Source organism: Dama dama, chromosome 14 (genome assembly GCF_033118175.1).
Source record: "Dama dama isolate Ldn47 chromosome 14, ASM3311817v1, whole genome shotgun sequence".
NCBI lineage: Eukaryota > Metazoa > Chordata > Mammalia > Artiodactyla > Cervidae > Dama > Dama dama.
The window spans coordinates 3,862,804-3,884,025 of NC_083694.1; the positions used below are offsets into that span (position 1 = coordinate 3,862,804).

General features: G+C 46.5%; 1 protein-coding gene across 1 annotated transcript; it reads left to right on the forward strand.

Annotated features, from left to right (window-relative positions):
• The first annotated feature begins 969 nt into the window (after nucleotides 1–969).
• Nucleotides 970–10,629, forward strand: DYRK3 (dual specificity tyrosine phosphorylation regulated kinase 3). Its single transcript, XM_061159951.1, has 3 exons — nucleotides 970–1,125; nucleotides 3,180–3,291; nucleotides 8,826–10,629. Exons 1-3 carry the CDS (start codon nucleotides 1,049–1,051, stop codon nucleotides 10,398–10,400), a joined length of 1,764 nt encoding a protein of 587 aa, XP_061015934.1. The 5' UTR covers nucleotides 970–1,048; the 3' UTR covers nucleotides 10,401–10,629.
• The last annotated feature ends 10,593 nt before the right edge of the window (nucleotides 10,630–21,222 follow it).

Consider the following 21,222-nt stretch of genomic DNA (forward strand, 5'->3'; position numbering starts at 1 on the left):
GTCTTAACTTTTCAGACAAGGAAGGGGAAAAAAATCCCAGCCATTCCAAGCAGAAAGACCAGAAGAGCCTTCCTTCCGCGGCGTCTGGCGCAGCAGGAGGAAGCCTGGGAAGCTGGAGAAGTTTTAGTTTAAGGCTTCGCCAACCACGTGATCGTTTCTGGCCTCAGTTTCTTCATCTTTAACATGGCTCTGAGCCATACCAGCCCGTGGCATCCCGTGGTAGGGGAGTCGGACCAACCACAGCTTAAATTATATAATTTATACCTCAGCTTAAATTATATAATTCCTAGTTAAATCTATATAAAAGTGGGATGTCATCCGGTATGGTTAAATGAAAGCGTTTGTCGCGCCGGTAGTGTCACAGACAAAATGCGTTTATTAATATTGCTTTCCTTCGTTAACTTACTACCCTCCGGAGGGATGCCCCCTCAGTGCCCCTCAGTCTGACAAATTACCCCCCCCCCCTTTTTTTCCCCATTCTTTTAAAATTCATATTCAAGGGAGGTTTTAGAACTCCAAGCTGAAACGTGTTAAGGGGTAGATGGCCATGAGGAGCCAGCGGCACGTCGGAAAGCGAGGGCGGTTACTTCACAAACCCTCCGTCAGGGCCTTTCTCCCTACACAGCCCGGGTCCCCAGCCCTCAGACTGCGGCCAGAGGACCTCCGCCGCCCCGAAGGCCGCCTCCTCCTCCCGACCTCCTGGGGTCTCTCCCCAGGCGCTTCCCGGAGGCGTGCCCCGCGGCGGGGGACGCTCGGCCCCGCCCCCGTGCGTCACCGCGTACTTGCGCAGAGGCGTTTCCCGGGGCGTGCCGCGGTTGCTAGGCGACCGCGCCGCTCCCCCTCCCGCCTCCCTCGCTAGCTGCTCTTCTCGCTCTTCCCGACCCGGGCCAGTCCCGAGCGAACGCGCGCGGAGCGCCAGTGTCCAGACGCGAGTTCCTGGGGCAGCGTCGCGGCCCGGGAGGCAGCCGCCCGGGCGCAGGTGGACGCCGCCCGCTCGCCCGCCTCTCCAACCGCCGCCCCTCCCCCCAGCGGGGTCCCGAGCTGCTGGATGGGCGGCACGGCTCGCGGGCCCGGGCGGAAGGATGAGGGGCCGCCGGGGGCCGCACTCCCGCCGCAGCAGCGGAGGTAACGGCGCCGCGGGCGTAACGGGCTGGGGCGCTCCGGTGAGCGCTGGCGCTGGCCGGCGGGGAGCCGGGCGGGGATGGGCGGGCTGGAGGCTGAGCGAACCCCCAGCGGGAGGGTTAGGGAAGGGTTCTGGCCCGCCGCCTTCTTCTCCATCCGCTGCCCTCCTCCCCAGCCCAGTGGGGGAGGAGGCTAGGGAAATAATTCCCACCCTGGGGTTCTCTCTGAAGCCCTCGATCGGGGAAGTACGGTCAAGAAGTCCAAGAAGCTGGGACTTTTGTAGGGGCTTCTTAGCAAACTGGGGAGGATGAACAGGGATAACCGAGGACTTTGCCCTGAGGGGTGTGGTCTGGCCTCGGGGTGCAGGTGTGGGGCTCTCCCCGGTAGGGCTTTTCTGTGGATCCTGTTTGGAGAGTTTTTCCACCTTGCATTGTATTTTACACCTTAATAGAAGGGACCCCTCCCCCGCTCCCCACTTCATTTGCATGGACACTTCCTTTGGCTCTTTATGGGAAATCTTGTAGGTCTTCCATCTGTCTTTCTCTGTAAATGTGGACGTCTGTCCCATTGTGTTTGTTTTATTCCTGCTTTTGGCCAAGAATCAGTCGCATCCAGAATTTTTGGTTCTTGTCAGTGAAGCAGTTCCCGCTAAAGACATAGTTATATCAGAACGTGACTGTTTTTTAAAAAGAGAACATTCTAAAAATATTTGTAGTGGGTTGTTAGGGTTTGTTTTTTGAGCTTTTAAAAAATTCTTTGTATTTCTATAACACATTGATTAAGAAAACTCTAGAACTAATTCTGCAAAACGGTTTTTACAAGCCACTGAATTATTGCAGTATGCTTTTAAAGATTAAAAAAAAAATTCTTCCCTGGCCGCTGGATCATTATCATTGCATTCATAGTATATCTTGTAAAAATGATACAGTGAAGTGCTAATGTGTGTTACTGGGAAGTCCGTGTTCTTGGTGGCAGTACATTATTCAGGGCCATCTTGTGGATTAAAGAAATCCTCTCTGTCTTTTGTGTTCCCTTCCAGTGGTGGAGGCACAGTTTTAAAGTACAGAGAAATAATCTGTAATCACTTGGCATTTAGCTTCCACCATCCACTGGAAAACTAAGTGGTTAAAGACATGAAATGCTTGTGATTTAGATAATTTCTTTAGTATTTGTTGTAGAATTCACTGTATTTTTCTACAAATTAGATAGATGTTAAGTAGGTAAGTAAAGAGAAGACAGCCCTAAGAAGGCCTTTTATTTCTTGCTTATAAGACCCAGAAAGGTGTAGACTGGAACTATTCTTCCCTTTACAACTGTGTAGAAAATGGCTCAGAGAGGGAGCTGGTGTAGCCAGTTTTAGAGCTGAAATTAAAATCCATGTCTCCGACTTTGAAATGCAGTCCTCCGTCTTGTTTGTTCTAGTTAGCTTTTAGGCTTCTGTATTTAAACTGGTCTTCGTTTTCAAGTAGTAAGTTAAATGAAATCCTTGATTCATATCAATGTATGACAAAACCCACTGGAAAAAAAAAATAATAATAAAAATTAAAAAACAAAACAAAACAAAATACAAACCTAGAAATACTTTTATTTCTTTAGGTACAAAAAGAGAAAAGTTGGATTTCCTCTCTTCCTTTGCAAAATACCTCTGTAGTTTGTGTTCAGTGCCAAAATTCAAAGTGAACCTTTTTTTTCCCCACCATAATCATTTTTATTGGGATATAATTGCTTTACAGTGTTGTGTTAGTTTCTGCGGTACAACAGTGTGGATCAGCCACAGGTTACACATATAGCCCCTCCCGGTTGAGTCTCCCGTGTACCTCCCCTGCCCCTCTAGGTCATCACAGAGCACCCATCTGAGCTCCCTGTGCTATATACATACTGCAGTTTCCCACTAGCTAGCTATTGTACATATGGTAGTGTATATACAGAGTGGACATTTGTTTGTATTAATTATTCTTTGTAGAAGATAAGAAGTAGTTAAAACACAAGGTGTTTTGGAAATACAAACTTATTTACTTTAGTTACTGACAGATTTTATCTGTAATCCTTTCAACTAGATTGGGGGATGGTGTCTATGATACCTTCATGATGATAGATGAAACCAAATGCCCACCCTGTTCAAATGTACTCTGCAATCCTTCTGAACCACCTCTACCCAGAAGACTAAATGTAAGTAAATGAAGTAATTCTTTGAGCTTTAATGGTCCTCCTGAAAGGAGGAAGTGCTACTTTGAATGATCAAGGTACAGTTACACTGGTTAACCCAGGCCCTTTTTTTGTTTCTTTTTGGTTTCTCTTGACTTTGAAATAACAGGTTCTGAGGTCCAAGTTTAGCTTTTCAGAATGATTTTGACTTGGAATCCATTTATTTATTCCTTCCAATCACTGGGATAAATAAGGGGAAAAAATAGCATGCTACTTTTGTCTAGATAATGGTTATTTTTTTTAATAGAATGATAAATATATAGAGTGTATTATGATGGCTCATTTTAACAAAAACAAGGAACAGAAAATACCTCTGAACTTAGAGGTGTGTTTTTTTCTGCAAGGTAGAAATGCAGTCCTAGCTTATTAGTATGCTTAAGAGAACCATTTTATAGATCATAAATAAAACTTGAACAGTACAGTTTGGTTTTGATGCATTTATTCATTTTGGAGCTTGCAGGCATTTAGCTTTTGACACCATTTTATTAAGGTAATAAAAATAACTAATTCTTATTCCCTCAGCACACATAGAGTGATAGGGAGAGTGGGGTTTGGACAACTTTCATGACAGGGAGAAGCTATCCTGTGGTTTTAAAATTTGCTGCATGTCATCTAGTGAACAAATTGAATAATTGAGCTGACTAATTTATCAATAATTCTCCTTCATATTTCTGTTTAAGACCTAAAATTATTTCTATATAAAGAACTGCTTGCATTTTTCATCGTCCTTCCCAGCTGTTTGTCAGCTTTGCCACTAAAAATCAACCTTTTCACTGCTTTCAAGGCTAGTAATATTACAGAATATGGGCTAAATATATCTGGAAGGCCAGTAACCCTATTTTTAATCTCCTTTCTGGATTGCAATAAGTTTCCTTTCCATTCTCTGCCAGCTTATTTTTATAATATATAAAAACTTCTGAAAACTCCAGAACCATATATGTAGTTCTTGTGTTGACGATCAGATTTCTTGGTTACTTACTGACCATTAGCATATCTCTATAGGAAACTTTTGCAGTTGGTCATCATGTGACTTAAAATACATTTTAACTAATTTTTTAAATTAAGAGCTAAACATTTATTAATTGATATAAATTGTGTATAATTTATAAATATTTTAAAAATAAAATTGCATAATTATTTTTAATATACATTATTTTGGAAAGAACGCTAGAGAATTTGGAGATGATAATTGAATATAGATAATAGGCCATTTTAACGTCAGCACTGGCCATTAGTTGTCAGTGCTAATCACTGTCTGTGTGTTAGTTGCTTAGTCATGTCCGACTCTTTGCAACCCCATGGGGTGTAGCCCACTAGGCTCTTCCATCCATGGGATTTTCCAGGCAGGAACACTGGAGTGGATTGCTATTTCCTTCTTCAGGGGATCTTCCTGACCCAGGGATCAAACCCAGGTCTCCTGCATTGCAGGCAGACTCTTTACCATCTGAGCCACCAGGGAAGCTGTCTAGTAGGGCAGTTAAATTGCCTACTAATGTTTCAGGATCAAAATGAGTTTTTTTTACTCTATGATACTCACAATAATACAATTTTGGAAACACAAGGTTTTATGTTCTAACCCAATGGTGTCTTTGCAAACTTTGCTGAAAAAGTACTTTTGAGGGCTTCCCTGGTGGACTAGCAGTTAAAAAATCCGCATGCCAGTGCAGGCAACACAGGTTCAATCCCTGGTCCAGGAAGATCGTACATGCGGTGGAGCAGTGAAGCCCGGGTACCACGGCTTCTGAGCCAGTAGCCGGGAGCCCGAGCTCTGCAAGGAGAGAAGCCCACACAGAGCAACAGAGACCCAACTCAGCCAGAAGTAAATAAATACATTTCGAAAGAAATAAACCTTTTTTTTTACACTGCTTTGGACCTCTTAGTGACACTTGTAGCTCTTTATGCCATGACTCCAGGACCCTACTGCTCATTTCACAAAGGCTTTTAGCTTCGTTGTTTATCCGAGATGCCTTACATTCTCATTGTAAATGATAAATCATCTGCTCCTAGGCTTTTAGTAGGTTAGCTTTGTGTTGCAGAGATTTAGGGTTGAGAGTGAGAGGGTGGTGTTCTATAACTACTTTAACATGTGTGTGGAATTGTAGATTCTTCTAGAACAATGAAAGAAAGATTTTTATTTATAGCACAGCAGATTTGATGCATAATTGATTCAGGCCAGTATTTGAGTTATTTACAAGAAAGGAAAGAAAGCTAAGAAAAGAACCCCTCCCTGTGTGGAAAAATTCCTTCCTGGAATTCTTCAGATGCATTGGAGATTCAGAACTTGACAATCCATGGGGGCCTAGACCTGAAGTGTTGGGTTCTGTTCTGGGCGCCACGCTTGCACAAAGTACAGCCTGTGGTGAGAACGTGGGATCACAAGCCGTGTGAGGTGGAGGTTGCAATGGGGATGATGAGTCTACAGAAAAACAGTGGGGTAGAACAACCCTTTTAGGTATCTGAAGAGCTTTAGCATGGAAATTTGGATACTCCTGTGCAAGTCCAGAGAGCAAAGTAAGACTTAAATTGCAGAGAGAGAGATTTAGGCTCATTTTAAGGAAAAACCACAGTCAGCAAATCCAAATGACGTCCTTAATCTTATTGTAATAGTTCTGTGGCAGTTAATTTTCTGTTGTATATCTGTTCTTATTAACGTTCTGTACCTGAGACCCTCTCTTGATCACAAACAGAAGTGAAGACCTCGAGAGCCAGGGCAGCCTTCCTTGTAGGCAGAGTTAGGTGAAGTACCCAGGGATGGACCCTGGACCACAGATAGCTTTCCTACCAGCGTGTTGAGTTCCTAGACAGTTATTCCTTTGGGTTAAGACATTAATCTTCTATTAAAGTTCAAATAGCTCTGGAGAGGTGGTAGCACATTAAATTGTATAGCAAGTTGCAAGCAGGTTTTATGTGGGGGAGAAAGTGGGTGAAGTGTTTCCATGCATCCTAAGAGAAGCCCAATCAAGAAGCCCTTCTTGGAGCAGAAGGCATATTTAATGCCAGACATCTGGTGGAGGGGGAGTCTGGAGCCACAGAGGAAGGCACCACAGAGAGAAAAGATAAGCTAGACGGGGAAGGGAGGGTGTATCAGAGTTTAAACCTTACTGTGCTGAGAATTTTCCCTAATTGTTACCAGTATTTTTAACCTGTTTTATCATTTGCAAAGGTCTTTCACATATATCATTAATTGATTCTCCTAACATACTACAAGGTGGTATTATCCACATTTTACAGATGGAGAAATCCAGGCTAAGAAACCGGGCTAAAGGTTTTACCTGTCCTGTGACCAACAGTTTTTGAGCAGTGTGGCCATCCCAGCCAAGGCCTCTGACTTCATATTTTTTAAGAATGTGTCCCCAAGACTTTAGAGTAAATATTTAGATGCGTTTAGGTTAGATAATAAAAATGTTAAGGAAAACTGGTTGAGATGCATGCAAATGTTCGGTTTTGTTGTGTATATCTAGCTAAAATCAAACAGTTATAGTTGTTTAGTTCAGCAAAGCATGTCTCCTAATAGATTGTAGAGCCTTGAGATCACATGTTTTTTGGAAATCTCAATTGTTCACTACAACTACTTTTATAGTAGTATTGAACATCCCTAAAAACAGGAATAATTATTTGATCTAACTGATGATAAGAAAAATGTTAATCCATGGCTGATTCATGTCAATGTATGGCAAAAACCACTACAATATTGTAAAGTAATTAGCCTCCAACTAATAAAAATAAATGGAAAAAAAGAAAAAGAAAAATGTTGCTTTATATTTATATTTTAGCACTTCTTGACTAGTGATCATTCTCTGTTTTGGTATCAGAGATCTCTCCTGGTCCCTGTCTTACCTCTTTATTTAGAAACCCAATGTCTCCAAAGTATGGCTACAGTTGTACTGGCTGCTTTGCTTATATGTAAGATGGTGCAATGCCTCATTTTTGTACCTGTAGTACTCTATAAATGTTTAAATTGATTATAGGACAGGAACAGGCAGGAACTAATATCCTGCTTTTGTAACTAAATTAGGGTCTGTCTAGATATGCTGACAATTTTTTTCATCCCTTTTTTGTTTTTATTTATATTTTTATTTATATAGATGATAGATTAGGTGTTGTTTATTTAGGTCTTGTTAAAATTCTGTTTTTTAAATATTTGGGCACTTTGGATCATTACCTTATAATTTGTGTCATATTTTAAGAGATCATAACTATAGCTCAGAGCTCCCCTGAAATGATCATAGAGGCTCTCAGACACATCAGAGGTGCAGTTCTTCAGATCCATTAAAAAAAATTGTTCTTGGAACTGTCCTGGAATTTTTTTTTTTTTTTCGAACAGTGGATTTAACATTTTTTTCCCTTTTCTTCTTCTTAGCACCTTCTTACATTTTTCTCTTTTTTTTTTTGGTGTTTGGTTTTTTGCCCTTTTTCTCCATCTATTTTCAAAGAATCTTATTTCAGAGATATTCAATAAGTAGAGTTTTCTTCTGTGGCTTACTGTTCTTTGCAGAAAAAGGTGATGCAAAATCAAGTAAAGAGTTGTGTGCCTCTGTCGTGTAGGCTCTTGCTGAGGAAGAGTGGTGTATGTGTCTGTGAGCCTGGGAGAGAAGGAAAGAAAGAGGCTATCTTTCTTTAGGAGAGGCCCCTTTCCACAGGGGCCTTGGATTCTCACTGTTCCTCATCAGATACAGAAAGAATCGGCCTCCATGATCTCAGGAGTCTTCTCTGGATTAGAACTTTTGTGATTGAGTGAAGGGAGGTAGGAAGATGGAATAATTTATTTGGGGACCCTGGAGTAGATGATGAGGCCTTGGTTGATTCCAGACCACGATCAGCACTCAGGCCTTACTGGAGAGTTAGAACAGACACCAGGAGAAGCTGGTGCCAAGTTGTATTAACGTTCTGACTGAGTCAGAAGCGCTGGCTTCGCATCCTGCCTCTGTCCCTTTATTGTTTACAGAACACTGTAACATGCATTGTTTTGCTCCTGATACGTGCCCTTAAGATTTGGGAAGATACTTGGAAACAGGTGTGAACAGTGTAGGACAGTATATGTATAATCAGGTGCCGGATTATATGGTAGATGGAAAAGCTACAGTTGAGACGTGAGTGGACCCACAGTGCGGGCTTGGAGTGGCCCTGAGTAGGAGAGAGAGAGGAGGAGAATCAGCCTTTGACAGAGTGTAGGATTCAAGTGGATGAGGTGGAAAGATCCTCAGTAGGAAGACACACCTGTTAGAAGGAATCTAGCATGTTTAGGGTATGGTAAGATGACAATCTTGTCTGGAACAAAGCAAGACATATGTAGGGAGTTGGGGTGCCCTTAACAGTCACGGAGTCTGAAGATTAGCATAGCATAGGTTTCTAGGGATGCCTGCTTTTCTCATCTCACTTTTGGGTCTTTTAACTACACAACTGGACATGTTTTGTTGTTTTGTTCAGTCCAGGGGAAGATTCTTCCATCCTTCCACTGTTTTTAGTGACTTTAACAGGTTCATTTCTCTTTGCCATAGATCACCACTGAGCATTTAACAAGAGATCCTACTCAACGCTTCCTGAATGGAGGTGAGATGAAGGTAGAACAGCTATTTCAAGAATTTGGCAGTGGAAGAGCCGACAACCTTCAGTCAGATGGTATCAACGACTCTGAAAAATGCTCTCCCTCCACTTCTCAGGGTAAAAGTTCAGATAGTTTGAATACAGTGAAAGCCAGCAGTTCATCCAAAGCATCTAAAATGGTGCCTCTGACTCCAGAACAGGCCCTGAAGCAATATAAACATCACCTCACTGCTTATGAGAAGCTGGAAATTGTCAATTATCCAGAAATTTACTTTGTGGGTCCAAATGCCAAAAAAAGACATGGAGTTATTGGTGGTCCTAATAACGGTGGGTATGACGATGCAGATGGGTCCTATATTCACGTGCCTCGAGACCATCTAGCTTATCGATATGAGGTGCTGAAAATTATTGGCAAGGGCAGTTTTGGGCAGGTAGCCCGGGTCTATGATCACAAACTTCGGCAGTACGTAGCCCTGAAGATGGTACGCAATGAAAAGCGCTTCCATCGCCAAGCAGCCGAGGAGATCCGGATTTTGGAACATCTTAAAAAGCAGGATAAAACTGGTAGTATGAACGTTATTCACATGTTAGAAAGTTTCACATTCCGGAACCATGTTTGCATGGCCTTTGAATTGCTGAGCATAGACCTTTATGAGCTCATTAAAAAAAACAAGTTCCAGGGCTTTAGCATCCAGTTAGTTCGCAAGTTTGCTCAATCCATCTTGCAGTCCTTGGATGCGCTCCACAAAAACAAGATCATTCACTGTGACCTAAAGCCAGAGAACATTCTCCTGAAACAGCATGGGCGCAGTGCGACCAAGGTCATTGACTTTGGCTCCAGCTGTTTCGAGTACCAGAAGCTGTACACCTACATCCAGTCTCGGTTCTACAGAGCTCCGGAGATCATCCTGGGAAGCCGCTACAGCACACCCATCGACATATGGAGTTTTGGCTGCATCCTCGCAGAGCTTCTGACAGGACAGCCGCTCTTCCCTGGAGAGGATGAAGGAGACCAGCTGGCCTGTATGATGGAGCTTCTGGGGATGCCACCAGCAAAACTTCTGGAACAGTCCAAACGTGCCAAGTACTTTATTAACTCCAAGGGCCTGCCTCGCTACTGTTCTGTGACCACTCAGGCCGATGGGAGGGCAGTGCTTGTGGGAGGTCGTTCGCGGAGGGGTAAGAAGCGGGGCCCCCCAGGCAGCAAAGATTGGGGGACAGCGCTGAAAGGGTGTGAGGACTACTTATTTATAGAGTTTCTGAAAAGATGCCTCCAGTGGGACCCCTCTGCCCGCCTGACCCCAGCTCAAGCATTAAGACACCCTTGGATTAGCAAATCTGTTCCCAGACCTCTCACCATTGAAAAGGTGTCAGGCAAACGGGTAGTAAATCCTGCAAATGCTTTCCAGGGACTGGGTTCCAAGTTGCCTCCAGTTGTAGGAATAGCCAATAAGCTTAAAGCTAACTTAATGTCAGAAACCAATGGTGGTATACCTCTGTGCAGTGTATTGCCAAAACTGATTAACTAATGGACAGCGATGTGCTCAAGAGATGCATATGTATGTATTTTTAATTATCTTGCAAACCTGAAAATGGAAAAAAAGCCCATTGGTGGATGTGTTTTTTGTCAATGTAGATTTTTTTTTTAATAAGGCAAAGCATTTTTATATGACTGTTAAAAGAACTCTTCACAAGGGCTAGATTACCTAACCAGCTTGTATTGGCCATCCTGGAATATATATTAAAAGACTTTTTATAGGTCAGTGCATCTTTTGTTATTATTGGCAGGCATGCATCAACTTCCGTATTAAATTTGGTTGGTTTAAATCTCTTTCTCTCAAGGTAGAAGGTATGCCAGAAAGTATATCCTGATCATTAACTTCTAGACTCCCTCAGCATCTGTTCCAGAGGGTTAATCTGGGACATAGCTGTAGTTACAGGTGAGAGCCAAAGCGAGACCTCTTGTCCCAGCCCGCTGTCCTGTGGGCTCCTGCCAGAGGGAAGGGCTCACGGTAGAATGTGGGGTCTCCTGGAGAAGTCTGCTTCCAAGTGGCTCACTTCATTTCTGTGATGGGTGGTGTTTCTATTTTATGTTGTCATTGTTTTGCTGCTGATTAGTTTCCTGGGCACTGAAAGCATTTTACAGACATCTTGTGCTGAGTTGCTCAGTCGTATCTGACTCTGACCCCCTGGACTGTAGCCCACTAGGCTCCTCTGTCCATGGGATTCTCCAGGCAAGAACACTGGAGTGGACTGCCATGCCCTTCCTCCGGGGATCTTCCCAACCCAGGGATTTAACCCTGGTCTCCAGATGAGCGAGGACATTAAAGGTAGCTTCAGCGTGCAGATGGCTGCTGCATCTCCATGGATTCTTTCCTCATGAAGTGATCACTGTCACGTGGAGCTGACCACAGTTCCATCACTCCACTCCTCTTTCCAGCTGTCTGCCAGCTTAACGTGCCACAGTTCTGGCCCTTTCTGTTTAAACAGAAGACTATTCCCTGGATTCAGAGCGAGCTTCGGTTATGAGAAAATCCGAAAACTGTAATCGGTTTCCTTTTTTCTTCACTTAAACATTCTATTTCTGTGCTAAGATTTGAACAGCGAGGGCTAGTAATAAAGCTCATTGCTAACCAGATGCCGTCCTCAGAAGGGTGGGAAGGGACAGCAGCTAACGCACTTGCTGACTTGTTTTCTTCCCCCTGTCCTGCCTCTGCTCCTATCCTCCTCCAGAACGGGAGTCCACCCGAATGCTGTCCTGATGGGGTTCTCTGCAGAGTAGACTGTTGCTTTCTCTAACACTGTTCTCAGAGTTATCCAGTTCCAGTTTTAACATGGAATTTAGTCTCTGCAGATTCCATAAGATGGGGAGGAGGCTGGTTTTGTTGGACAACACAGAAAAAGAAGGAACATGCCACGGGCACTTTGCTTCAGGAACTTTTGCCCTGAGCAGAAGTTTTCCTGATGGCCACAGCACAGGCTGTGAGGGCAAATGTCCGGAGTGCGGCCCCAGCCTCTTGGGTGCAAGGCCACATGCAGGGCAGGGTTCAGACTGAGGCCCCAGCCTCTTGAAAGGGGATGTCCTGGTACTTCTGGGGCCTGAGCAACTGTATATTTAAAACCTTAGTTATTTGCCCTACCCCTGGTTTGCAGAAGGCGATGGAATATGCAAGTCCTTTGAGCCCTTTAACTCTTGCTAAACGCTCTGACTTGCAGAGAAGTTGTGTAAAACTCCTGCATTATCTAGGCAGAGCATATGTTGAAGTGGTTTTTCCAGTCGTTATCACACAGGGAGACCTGCTGTCTTCAGCAAACTGTTAAAAGGACTGAAACCTCAAACGCGTCTGCCATGTGCTAGATTTCGATGTTTGTGTTGTTGGTGAGCTGTCTCCTTGGTCACTCAGCACTGTGTGTGACTTGGGAGAGAAGGGAGCCTGTGGTCTGATTCTGTGTATTGAACGAACCATGAAATTATGGAACCCGGGCCAAGTGACAGAATATAGACAACCCATGACACTACAAATTCTAGAAAGCTCTGGGAAGGTGAATGGATGTGTTTATGCCTAAATTTGGCAGCCTAGAGAGTGACGCAGAGCAGAGTCATTCAAGTTGGCATGCCTGGCTGTTGCGGGCCACTTCAAGTTTGGGGAGAGTGGGCTGCTCGAAAACACTGTTTGTGCCAGATGGATTTGGAGAGGTTATGAGTGCATTTCAAGTTTGGGGGTGATTGCAGTTTTTAGAAGCTGTCACACTGTACCCCCCTTTTCCAGCCGTTGTCAGATACTGCTTGGATCCCTGCCCAGCCATAGCACTGAGTAACTGAATTGGATCAGAGCTGATACAGCGATTCAGGCTGTGTATTACAGTCATTGGGTTGTTCTTTAGCCATTTTCGTTATTTCAATTAAATAGGTCAAGTTGGTTGACTTATTGATTTTTAAATTGAAAAAATCAACTGAGTTTCCAAATTGTTACTGACGCAGTACAGAGCTGGGTTTTGTTTTATTTCATTCCTAAAATCATGGTTTTCTTTCAGCGTGGAACACTGACCTGTCCAGCTAATGCCTGCTCACCTTATTAGACTCCATCCTACCTTCTGCTGCCACAGTGATTGATCTGTCTGTCATTGCTGTCACAATTTCTCCCTTGTTAGAGTGCAAGCTGCGAACAGGCACGCCCGTTCATCGTGAGGCTCTGAGTTAACCGGTCGTGATGCTCCTGAGCGTGTACACGTGCTGGCGGCTGTTTTCCTCCGTGCACCAGAAGTGTGCTCACCTCTTACCTTCTTTCAAATTGACCTACACAGTGAACCTCTGACCCCTTCTTTTTGAGAGAGGATAATTAGAGAAGGGTTATGTGAGGCCACCTTTTGCTGATCCAATATTTGACATTTGATGATAATGAAAAAGAAAATGCAACCATAACCTAACTATGATACAAAGATTCTACCTCTGTCCCATAAGGGGTCCATGAAAGAAGAGAGAGTCTAGCCTGGATCTCCTTTCCTGGAGGAAATTGATTATGACCGTACTAGCATGCTTTATCCCAAGGTGTTTTTGGTTTTGAGTTTTTTTTATTTTAATTAGGGGATAATTACTTTATGATATTGTGATGGTTTCCGCCGTACATCAGTTTTAATCAGCCACAGGTATACATGTGTCCCCTCACCCTGAGCCCCGCTCCCACCTCCCTCCCCGCCCCACCCCTCTGGGTTCTCCCGGAGGGGCTGCGGGTGCCCTGCTTCATGCACCCGCCCTGCCCGTGTCATCTGATCTCCATACGGTAATGTACATGTTTCAGGGCTCTTCCCGCAAACCATCCCACCCTCACCTTCCTCTACTGAGTCCAAGAGTCTGTTCGTTACATCTGTGTCTCCTTTGTTGCCCCGCGTGTAGGATCATTGGTACCATCTTTATAATTCCACATGTATGCATGAATGTACAGTGTTTGTCTTCCTCTTTCTGACTTACTTCACTCTGTATAAGAGACTCCAGGTTCATCCACTTGATTGAAACTGATTCAACTGTGTTCCTTTTTATAGCTGAGTCACATCCCATTGTGTATGTGGACGCTTCCTTATCCATTCATCTGCCTTTGGACATCTAGGTTGCTTCCATTTCCTAGCTATTGTAAATTGTGCTGTAGTGAGCATTGGGGTACACGTGTCTTTCCTAGGTGTTTTAAGGGGAGTTGGGACAGACAGGTTAGCTAACTAATGTCATTATATTTTAGTTTTCATGACACTGAGTTTTTAAGAATGGGGTTTATTACATGATCAAAAAACTGAACAAAAGATGAAAAGTTTAACTGTGAAACTGAATCTGTAGCAGCTGGTCATGTTGAAACTTTCTGTTTTGCTTAATTCCTAACTAGACATAAGTAAAGTTAAATGCTGTATTTTAGGTAGCAGGTGATACATGGTTCTAAGCTTTCCTGACTAACAAGAGTACGCCTACTGCTTTAGTGAATCATGGAAAATTCTTTCTCATTTATTTTTAAGGATTTCTCTTGCATCTGTTATTCAGCGTCACAAACACGGAAGTTGGCAGGGTGACAGTGATTGTTTCAGACTGTATCTGAATGCTTTTTTTCTCCTCTGAGAATGAAGGATAGGTACTTATCCCTTGAATTAGGTGGAACTGCCAGAACACGTTTTCCTCCGTTTCTTCAGTCTCACTGGAGGTGACCAGTCTGTAGAACTCCACAGCTTACTATGCACAGAGCAACTGCAGTCACCCACAACGTGAGCAAGCTGGAGCCTTCCGAACAAGGAGAGACGAGGCCAGGGACCAGCAAGTCAAGGAAGCGCTTCCTCTGCCAGCCCCTCGGTTTGCAGTATTCTTAATCTCTTCAGCGTGTCCTACTTTCACCTTCAACCTGTTCTTCCTAAAGCCCACGATTTTACAAGAATTTACTTCCAAACCTGATCTCCAACCAGAAAGTGATCAGGGGTAATCCTTTCAGGTGTGTCAAATTGTGCCTACTATTTCAGTGAGAGAAGTTTTTAAGCAAACCCATCCATGTAAGGACTAAAAGCTCTGGTTGCTGAGAGCCATTTTCCCTGAGATAAGCCAGAGCTACAAATATACCGTCTAGCCTTTGAAAGAAAGGATACGATTCTTAATATAGCTCACCAACCACTAAGTCAAGCCCAGGCTCTCATAATTTTTTCTATAACAGGAGAAGTCTGCCTGCCTGCCTGTTGACGCAAAAGACTCTCATCTCTTACGCTACCACACAAATAAATTAAAAAGAAAGGGCTCCCCTAAATCAGGCCAGATGGTGACCTATGGCTATTTCAGCTCAGGATGTCAGTGTCTGAAGCATCAGGTTTGAATCATTTGGTATCATGGGATTTGATCACTGTTCACTTGAATCTGCTGACTCGCTTCCTCTGGAAAGCGTAGTTTGGCATGGATGAGTCAGTGGTTGTTTGTTTTTTTCCTTAGGGTGTTTGTTTTTTAAAAAAATAAAAATTGCTTTGAGAATTTTTCAGCATTGCATGATGGTTTCAGACCAAGGCTGACAGCTTCCCCAGGAGACCATGAGTGCCATCCTCTGAAGTGTTCCCAATATAATGGGTAAGTATCCGTCACGGAGTTCTTAGGGCTGCAGGTACAGTCTCTCTTAACTTGGTGATAATGATGGAGAAAGAAAATGCTTGAAAAAGAAAATACTGAGATGAGAAAAGCAGTGGCGTGGAACACAGCCTTGTAGAGAGGCGGCCTGCACCGTCCTTTGAGTTCTCCAGAGCGGCCTCCATGAGCTCTGGCACTGTTGTAGAGAGGGAGCTGGGGAAGCAGGTGTGGGCTTAGGGATGCCCGTCTTCAGGGAGCCCTAACTAGCAGCTTTCCTGTCAGGAGTTACCACATATACCCTCCTGGGGCCCACGCTTGGCCTAAGGGTGAAGTCTGGCGAGCAGCTTAAGGAATGCAGCTTATTTGGGAAGTTTTGGTGTTTTTTGCCTACGGGTAACATAGCGCTTACAGGAACAGAGCAAATGGAAAGAATGCTCTTAGGGTCCCTCAGGCACCTTAGCTGCCGCCTGCTTCTTGGCTGTCCCTGGACCCCTACTGCCCCGGCAACAGGAGCTAAGCAGACACGGAAGAACTGCCTTCAGTCACCCTTGAATTTTCCCCGAGTTCTTGAGTTCCCCCTTCTTTCCCTGGCCTACAGCTAGAAAAGGCCCTTCCCATACTCAGATGAAGCAGCTGCATGTTAGAAAAACTAACTTCATCTGGAGAAACTACAGGCCAGGGGGGAGTTAAAAGGATACCAGCCTTCACCATAGCGGTTCAGCTTTGACACAGTGTACCCCAAGCCAGGACATGCCCATGGTTTTTTGTTCCATTTAAGGCAAAAGCTATCCGAACTTGGAAAAGGCAATGACATGACAATAGGAGCTCAAGGTATTGCCCTCCAACATTCAGGAAGGCGTTCCAGTCCAGCGGCAGAAACGGGGAGCAACTGCAGTGGCCAGGGCCGATCCTGCCCTCCCTGGAGCGCCCCTGGGCCCAGCGCACCCCGCTGTTTACAGAGGCGGCCCAGCCCTGCCTCGCTCCTGATGGCACCTGGTGGGAACCAGGGGAGAGAATTCTTCATCCTGCCTTGGGTGGAGCCCTGACCCGAACCAAACTCACCTCTGCCCTTCTGAAGCCCTCTGTACAGGCCTTGTTTGGTGCACTTGTTCTCTCCACAGTGACTTACTGAGCAACTGCTGTGTGTGGGGAGAAAAGAAAAACACTCTAGCGGCATTCCTCAGGAATGAAATGCACTGGCAGGACCACAGACCGTTTGTTCAGAATTTTAAAAAGCTAGACAGTGGGGTTAGAACATGAACACTACACTACACTCCGTTCTGGTTTCAAACCTTCAAGTGGATGGGGCGGGAAGGGGAGAGAGTTTCAGAAGAGAGTGCTCTGAGTCTGTCAAGGGTTGGAGCCTTCTGAGCTGAAAGCGGAGCAGGAAATAGGGTGAAGAAAGGTGTAGAGACAAGCTATCCAGTTGCCATGTGGCTCTCACTTCTCTCCGTTTCTGACCTGATGAGATGGGGTCACCCTTGGGGGTTCTCCAGCATGATTTCAGGCAGGGATATGACTCTTGCCATTCCCTCCTCAACCATCTGAAGCTACCCCAGGGGAGGAGGAAATGGCAGGCTCATCTCTTCCCTCTCGCGCCTTGATTTCCCTTGACAACAAACTGGCTTGTGAGCTGGCTTGCATTGCTGCTTTCTCCAGTTGCTAAATCCACACTGTTTATTCCTGTCCCATCATCAAACCCTGTCTGAGCCTAAGACCGAAGTGAATAGTGGGATGGACTCAGGGACTTCAGCCCTGAGATCCTTCCCTGCAGTTTCCGATCGGCGGTCCCACACGGACCCTGGCCGGTCCCCAGCAAACCCTCTTCTCCAGGAGTCCCTTTTCTCTCCTTGGAACCCAGAGTCGCTCTCTGCTTTAAAACCTCAGGCAGATTTCCAGGCAGAGCGGCTCCAGACCTCTCTGGGAGACCGCAGATGCTTCCCCTCGACCTTGCTAAAATAAGGCCCCGGGGCTTCCGCGGTGCGTCTTCCTGCAGGGACAGCTGTTTCCCAGCTGCTGTGTCGCCCCTGCCGCCCTTGTTACCTCAACCCGGCAGCTGCCTTTCAGATAGAGAGTGATCCCTCTGCCCTTGATGGATTCCCAGTCTTCAGTGCTACTGTATCCAGAGGAAGGAGGCGCAGCTTTAGCTGGGAAAGCATGGGTGGGGCTGAGATCTCCTGACCACAGAGCCGCAGTCTGTAAAGTCAGAAGCTGGGCTGGACACCAGGGCCCCTGGAGTTCCGGGGCTCTGGCGGTGCCCTCTTTTGCTCCCAGGGGCTCCCCCAGCGGGCACCAGACTCCACCTCCCACTTTCTCTGCCTGCCTCCCTTCTCTCAGTAAAGGAATGTGCCGGGCACTGTGCTGGACAGCTCACACAGGAATGAGACCTGTATCCTCGCTCTCAAATTCTCTGGGAAGTTAAACTCGGGTGAGGAACTGGCATACAGTGGGATGCATGGGATGCCAGACACAATAAGCGCCTAGGAGTCTCTCCCAGCAACCCCCTCCCAAGACGAAAGGTGAGGGGGAGAAGTCGGCAGATGATTTTTGTGGTGACTGCCCCCGTCCATCACGAGCTCTGACCATCCTGCCCCTGACCGCCCCCTGTCTACGGTGCCTCCTGCCTCAGCGATCACGGGTGACTGGGGCCCAGGCTCTTCCCACCTGAAGATGTGGGAGACTGAGGCCCAGACTGGACAGAGCAAATCCATACCCTGGTCCCTTTGCTTAGTAGCAGAGCCAGGGTTTGGAGCCAGACTCTGCACCGCTACTAGCAAACAACCGTGTCCATTCAACACCCACCTCCAGGCAGTGTTTACACTGCGCTCCCAGCAACCCTCCTTCCCCTGGCCCCCATCCAGCTCCCCAAAGGTGCCAAAGTGGGTGGGGGGGGGGGTGGGTTATTTTTACCAGCAGGGTTGGGAAAGGGGCAGAGGCTGAGGCTGGGGCAATTCAGTGGCGCCAGCTGAGGCTTAAATACAGGACAAAGCTCCACCCTGCCAACTCTGCCTGAGGACAACCCAGCAGGAAATCAGCAGCCTGTGGGCCCAGCCTGAGGGCTGGCCTGCGTCTGTCTGCCTGAAGGAAAGCCAGTCACATGAGCCGAAGCTGGTTAAAAAGAGCTCGGTCATCTCCCGGCTCCAGTGTCTCTGCTGGCGTGGGGAGCCGTGTGGGTGGGGGTGCCAGCTCCTCTTCGTGGGGCCTGGAGCCCAGGGAGGCACAGGGGGAAGGGGCAACTCGGGCCACAGACAGAGCCAGCTGGTGGGACCCAACCCCAGGCAAATCTATCAGTCCCGCGTCCTGGCCCTGGGACCGTCCTGGCCCTGGGACAGGGTGACAGGTCTGGTGAGCACTGAAGGGAGGAGAGCTTGGCCCCAGGTCCCTGATGAAGCCAAGGGCCAGACCGTTGTCTGCCCCTCCGGCAGTGTGTGTGTATCCCAGCCCCGCACAGTGTATCATTTCCTTCCGTGGCCTTGGTTCCTTCCCCTCCACCCCCCAGCTCAGCAGCTCCTTCTCCCACCCTCCCAAGCCCATGGCTGCACCTCCCCAGGCCTCAGTTTCCCCCCAGGCTGCATGTGGATCTGGCTGTCAGCGCCCTCCAGGCAAACTAGGGCAGCACACAAGCCTCCCAGGAGAAAGAGTGTAACTCTGGAACCAATCTTTTCACTGAACTAGGTGAAATGATTCAGCAAGCTCAGGACCTCTTTGTTCAGATCTGAGCTCCCTGAGACGTTGGGGAACCTTGAGCCAAGAGACTCCTTTGCTTAGATCCTGCTGGGGAGACAAACACCTTGGGTGGCATGGTTGGAAGTGTGCAGCCTCACTGCAGTGGGGGCTGGATAGCAGCCTGGGGGTCACGAGGAGACAGAACTTGCTCTCTGCAGGGTGGGGAGGCCAAGGGAACAGCCTGAGCAGGCTGATGGATGGCTTGGGGTGGGAAGGCAGCTCTCACTGAACAGCTCTGGAGGTTATTACCAACTAGATGGTTGATTGTTCAATGGGGAGATTGGGACCCCTGAACTCCACACCAAAATACTCCAAGTTTATGAATCTCACTGGTCCAGAAAAACAGTGGACATATAAGAAGGGAACATGATCATTTGAGATCTCAAGAACTTTTCTGGAACTCCAAACTCCATGGAGATTCCTGCTAAGGTTGGGGGTCGAATGCCCCCTTTCTCTGACTGGAAAATTTATGAAATCAGTGGGGGATTGGGACATACGCAGAAACAGCTAAGTTCCTGTAGTTATGACATTTGCTTCTGAGCCAACTTCAGGCACCAGCATAGAGTGGGCATCTGAAGAACACTGGTGGCAGCTAGACATGAGGGTGATAAAGCTTCTCGGGGATGCTGGGCTCAATCCCCACTCAAGACAGGAGCTGCGGAGAGTGTGAGGAAGAGGCCACTTGCAAAACGCGGACACGCTTATAGAGAACTGTTGAGGGACAGAGAAGCACACAAGCCATAGCCTCACAGCCAAGAGAGCCGTGGAGACCCGGACGAGGCTGCAGGAGAAGCCGCGCTGGAGGAGGCCCTCGGTGGAGCTAGACGGCCTGCTGCCCTCTGACCAACCAAGGGGACAGACATGCTGGCTCCCCTCACCAAACCTCCCTGAAAGCCAGAGGCACAGAGCACAGCCGAGAAGGCTGAGGAGGGCCAGCGGGGAGGTTAGCAACAACAGTCTCCATGATGCTCAGCAGGCAGCTTCATCACCGTTAATCAACAGTTTTGGAGCATAAAACTGTGCTATCCACCGAGGGGGAAACTGTGAGAACCTGGACACCTGCGGAGGCCAGGGCAGAAGTGTTCAGAGAAGCCTTCCTGGAGGAGGTGGGAATGTGAGAAGGGGCTCAGAGGACTGGTAAGATGAGGCTGGGAGAGCTTTCCTTCCAGTAGCAGGATGCCACTTTGCAATTGGATCCGCCCCAACGTTCAGACCTTCCCTCCCTGACACTTTACGACCTAGCCAGGGCCAAAGACACCCATCTGACTAGGCTGAGTCCACATATTACTCCCCTGGGAAGGATCAACTTTCCAGACTGCCTATTTTCCCCCTGGGGTCTCTGGTTTCTCCACCTCCAAGAGGGATGTCCTAATTCATCAAGCAATTCATCAGTAAAAACTCACTGGACTCCGTCGGGGCAGTATGGGTGAATACAACACACCATCCTTGCCCTTAGGAGCTCATATTTTACATAGAACAGAAACATGTAAAAAATTATTAAAATGTGTTTGATAGGAGGTGTAATGAATATATGATCCAAGTTCTAGGGAAGTATAGCAGAGAGTGACTAACACCTGGAGGCGTTAAAAAAAAAAGACTTCAGAGAGGTCGTATTTACACTGTGAGTCCATTAGTGAGTAGAATTTGCTAGGCTGAGAAGGGAATTCCTGGCGGACGACTTGAACTGTGTTGAGACACAAGAGGTGAAAAGAGATGGTGAAAAACTCAGGATGGCTAGAGTATAGGATGGCAGGAAGTGAATCTGGTGAAAAAGGTTTGGGCTGGTTTAAAGGGATGTTTCAAGTACAGTTAAGGATTTTGTCAGTTAGGCAAATAAGGAACCAAAGGATGTTCTGATGCAGAGGAGTAAAATGAGCTTTCTTTTTGGAAAGAAAGTAATTTTCTGGAAGGAAACAGTATTTGTTCAAATGAAAGGAATGGAATGTGAGCTAGGGATTGGGTGCCCCTGTCCCCACCCCCACCCCACATTCCCCCCCTGCGCCTCCCCCACTCCTACCATTTTTCTGCAGAGAATATAAACAGTTGTT

What these genes read in the sequence shown, in the direction of transcription:
- DYRK3 (XM_061159951.1), top strand. Translation starts at nt 1,049, where the DNA reads ATGGGCGGCACGGCTCGCGGGCCCGGGCGGAAGGATGAGGGGCCGCCG. An exon ending in CTCCCGCCGCAGCAGCGGAG is followed by an intron (nt 1,126 to 3,179) that starts GTAACGGCGCCG and finishes CCTTTCAACTAG; the next exon opens with ATTGGGGGATGGTGTCTATG. An exon ending in CTCTACCCAGAAGACTAAAT is followed by an intron (nt 3,292 to 8,825) that starts GTAAGTAAATGA and finishes TCTTTGCCATAG; the next exon opens with ATCACCACTGAGCATTTAAC.